Consider the following 3,796-nt stretch of genomic DNA (forward strand, 5'->3'; position numbering starts at 1 on the left):
AAGTGCCTGGCATACAGCAGGAGCTCAATAGATATCAGATTACTGACTGTTGAAAATCTCCCATTTAGCTCAGTGAGATTACAAGCTAAAACATACATAAAAACACCCAACCAACCACAGACTAATTGTCACTAAAGGCCAGGTCACTTTCCCTTGTGTGTGGAACTGTAGACACCTTTCAGACTATGAGAAGGTTAAACGCAAATGGTACTGGCCATGGTATAGCATGCAATTCCATATTAACCTTATTTCCATCATGACTTTATCATAATGTTGTGGCTGTTTTAGCCATAAATAACTTTTCTGAAGATAAAGTGATCCACTCTCTCTGCTGTTCTTCAAGCTTTTCCGCCAAGCATTGAATCAAGACAGGGTCCACCTTAGAATCAAATTTATTAGCAAACCAATGTCCATCTTTCATAAGCCACCTTAGTTCTGCTGCTCCATAGATACACACACTTCGGAGGTGAGAGCCAGTACAACTGGGATAGAAAAGGCCTTCTAGATAGTTCCATTTGACCAGGCGGGTCTTACTCTGTAGGTCAGACACATCCTGGGCTGTCCTAGAAATCTCCCCGGGGATTCCTGGTACCCGAATTAAGGTAGCCCAAAAGTGCTCATCAGGCGAGTATGTATCTTTAGACCAGGCAAAAAAGTCTTTAACGAGGGAGTTGTTGAGAACATATCTAACAAATGCTCGACTTAAAACAAAATAAGCACTGCCAACAAATATCTCGATGTTATGGGGGGGGGCTTCCTTGGAGATGTTTGTCCTCACTGGTAGTTTCACATATTCATAAGGCACCTGTCTGAGTTCATGGTGATAAGTGAATCTTTCCATCTTAGTGTTAGGGGGTTTCACTGTCTCTAACATATTTGATCCATTGAGTTTCTTCAACTCTGACACTAATTCAAAGTTTGATTTCAAAGGAAAATCCTGCCCACACAGGTTGATAACATATTTCCACTGAACTGAAGACTTCAGAAGGTCTGACAAGCAATTTAAATCAGCCTGGAGTCTGGAAATGTGTGCATATTGCACAATCTCTAATTTGGAAGCAATGAAAATATTAGAGAAGCACTTAGCTAAATTGTTCATGGCAACTTTGAAGGTATCAGATGATTTACGGTCATAATGGATGCAGTAAATATTGTGCTGGTTGTATATAGCATGGATTAGCCTTTCAACCATAATTGCATCTTTGTGAACAACCAAAGAATAGGCTATTGGGAAGCTTTTCTCCTCCCTTGAAACAAGCTTTTCGTGGTAGCTTCGTAGGGCCTGATAAATGTCACAGTCACTGGTCATTGCCACAACATCATCATCATCCAAGTCGATGATGGTTCTTCTTCTTATTTCCAGACTCTTGCCAATTTCCAAAGGCTCCTGTTCATAGACACCTGAACAGTTAATCTCATACCCGATTTCATTCTTAACATGGGTATATCTGTTCTTTACAAAAGGCGAGGTACTTAGGGAGTATTCAACCAAGTAAATGCCTCTTTCGGGGAAGAGGAGGCGTTTCACATTTAGAAGCTTCAACAAGGAGAACAGCCATAGGGTTAGAAACAGGATGAAAACTTTCTGCTTTAGGTGGTATTTAAAACAACATTTGAATGTCTTCATTCTGTAAGAGAACAAAGGAATAATTCCGTTGAAATATGAAGAGAAAATTAGTTCAGTTCAACCAACATCCACTGGGTGCCTACCACACACCAGGCAGAATGCTGGGCCCAAAGATGATTAAAACAAGATTCTTGTCCTTAAAAGAATCCAGAAACAAGGAAATGGAAATATGTACAATGGTTGTATTTTGTCGTAGTCTGTGTTAACGATACCTAATTTTGAGAGATGTTGGTTACCGAATAGAATGAAAAATAATGTTAACTCCTAAAATATAGGTACTAAGTATCTTAATTGTCTGTATCTGTGCTTAGCATATTTGGGGAGGGATTGCTCTGGTTTGGGCAGAGGCCTAGAGAATTGGATGTTGTCAAGAGGTCATTAGAAATGCAAAAGACCCACCTGAGGCTAAAAGGAATATCCATCTGGATTCTACCTTCAGATCCTGATTAGATCTAGATCTGATGTCAAATGGGGAAAGCCCAGTAAATCACTGCTATAAACTGAATGTTTGCATCCCCCGCCCCAAATTTTAAGTTGAAACTTAACTGCCAATGTGATTGTATTAGGAGGTGGGGCTTTTGGGGAAATTTTTAGGTCATGAGGGTGAAGTCCGCATAAATAGGATTGGTGCCCTTACAAAAGAGACCCCAGGAAGCTCCCTTGCTCCTTCCACCATGTGAGGACACGGTGCGAAGCTTGTTGTCTATGAACTGGGAAGCAAGCTTTCATCAGGCACAGAATCTGCTGGAGCCTTGATCTTGGATTTCCCAGCCACTAGAACGGTGAGAAATACATTTCTGTTGTTGATAAGCCTCCCAGTCTGTGGTATTTTATCATAGCTGCCTGCGCGGACTAAGACACCCACCTTCAGAAATAAGAGCAGTGGGCAGACCCCCAAAGGAGCTATAGTAAATATTAGACACTAAAATTTTATATAGATTATACAAATTTGGTAAACTTGCACATTTCACTTACTTATTTTGTTAGGCCCCATTTCCTCACAGGGATTAGAAATTTAGCCCTTAAGATGAAAAGAACCTGACGCATTGAGAGAAGGTGGGGGCCAGGGGCCAGTTTGGCAGAATCTGTCAGTTTTACGAACCCATCCAGAAGAGCTCATGTGTGTGCAAAGAAGGTGTGTAATGAGAAGCTTTAAGGCTAAAGACTGAAAAGCACTAAAATGCCCTACGGGGCATTGATTAATTACACCCATACCGGGTGAAAAAGCCTGAATCTGCACATATCCCTGTGGAACAGTCCCCACTGTAGACTATGAAACAGAAATAACGAACAGTGTATAGCGAGCTCACAAATGTGTCCAAAAAAGACTATATACACCCAGAAGCCTAGACACAAAGAGCACACGTTGCCAAACTTTTTCTTTCTCTGTCACAACTACTCACCTCTGCTGCTGTAGTGGGAAAGCAGCCATAGACTGTGTGTAAATGACTGGGTGTGGCTGGGCTCCAATAAAACTTTATTTACAAAAACAGGCAGCTGGCTGGATCTGGCCCACAGGCCAATACTTCCAGAAGGACTAAGGATCTGGAGCCTGGGGAGGAGGGGGATTTACTTATCACTGAATACCCTTTTGGACTATTAGAATGTTGAAAATGATTATATTACTTTAACAGATAAAAATGGGCTACCCAACAGAAGGGCATTACATGTGCTTATTTGGGGAGCAGCAGGAAATGGGGAAATCCAGGGAGTATTACCCAGAGGCTCGAGGACAGGAGGGCTGACCAAGCTCCTAGGCCTGCTTCCAGGAGGTTCAGTTACTGAGAACTGGGGAGGTCTGAGGAGCCCACATACAATTTCCTTACACATCTCAATAAATCTTAAACGAGGACATAATCATTGTACCCAATTTCCTTAGAAGAGGTAGCAAGGCATTTGAACCTGATTTACTTTTGTAGTTTTCTTTTATACAGATTGATTGAAAAAGCTCTCCTAGGAATGCCATACTCTCATTCACCCTCACTTGAATTACCCTCCTTTAAAGAACCATACCTTATTTATCAACGCTGAACTGTTCCGTAGAATCTGGGTCCTCCCCACCACACCTCAGTCTCTCCTCTGTGGGTTTCTCCTGAGTCCTATTCTTAGCTTACTGCTCTTCTCACAAACACTCTTCCTTGCTTTCAGGATTTCCATGTATACCTTCCA

At 41.8% G+C, this 3,796-nt stretch overlaps 1 protein-coding gene across 1 annotated transcript; it reads right to left on the bottom strand.

Moving 5' to 3' along the window:
* Positions 1–265: 265 nt before the first annotated feature.
* Positions 266–1,627, bottom strand: GCNT4 (glucosaminyl (N-acetyl) transferase 4). Its single transcript, XM_065873655.1, has one exon. The coding sequence runs from the start codon at positions 1,625–1,627 to the stop codon at positions 266–268; it is 1,362 nt and encodes a 453-aa protein (XP_065729727.1).
* Positions 1,628–3,796: the final 2,169 nt, after the last annotated feature.

The sequence above is a fragment of the Phocoena phocoena genome, chromosome 3, assembly GCF_963924675.1.
Source record: "Phocoena phocoena chromosome 3, mPhoPho1.1, whole genome shotgun sequence".
Classification (NCBI taxonomy): Eukaryota; Metazoa; Chordata; class Mammalia; order Artiodactyla; family Phocoenidae; genus Phocoena; species Phocoena phocoena.

Coding starts and splice junctions, on each gene's coding strand:
- GCNT4 (XM_065873655.1), bottom strand. CDS start 1,627: ATGAAGACATTCAAATGTTGTTTTAAATACCACCTAAAGCAGAAAGTT.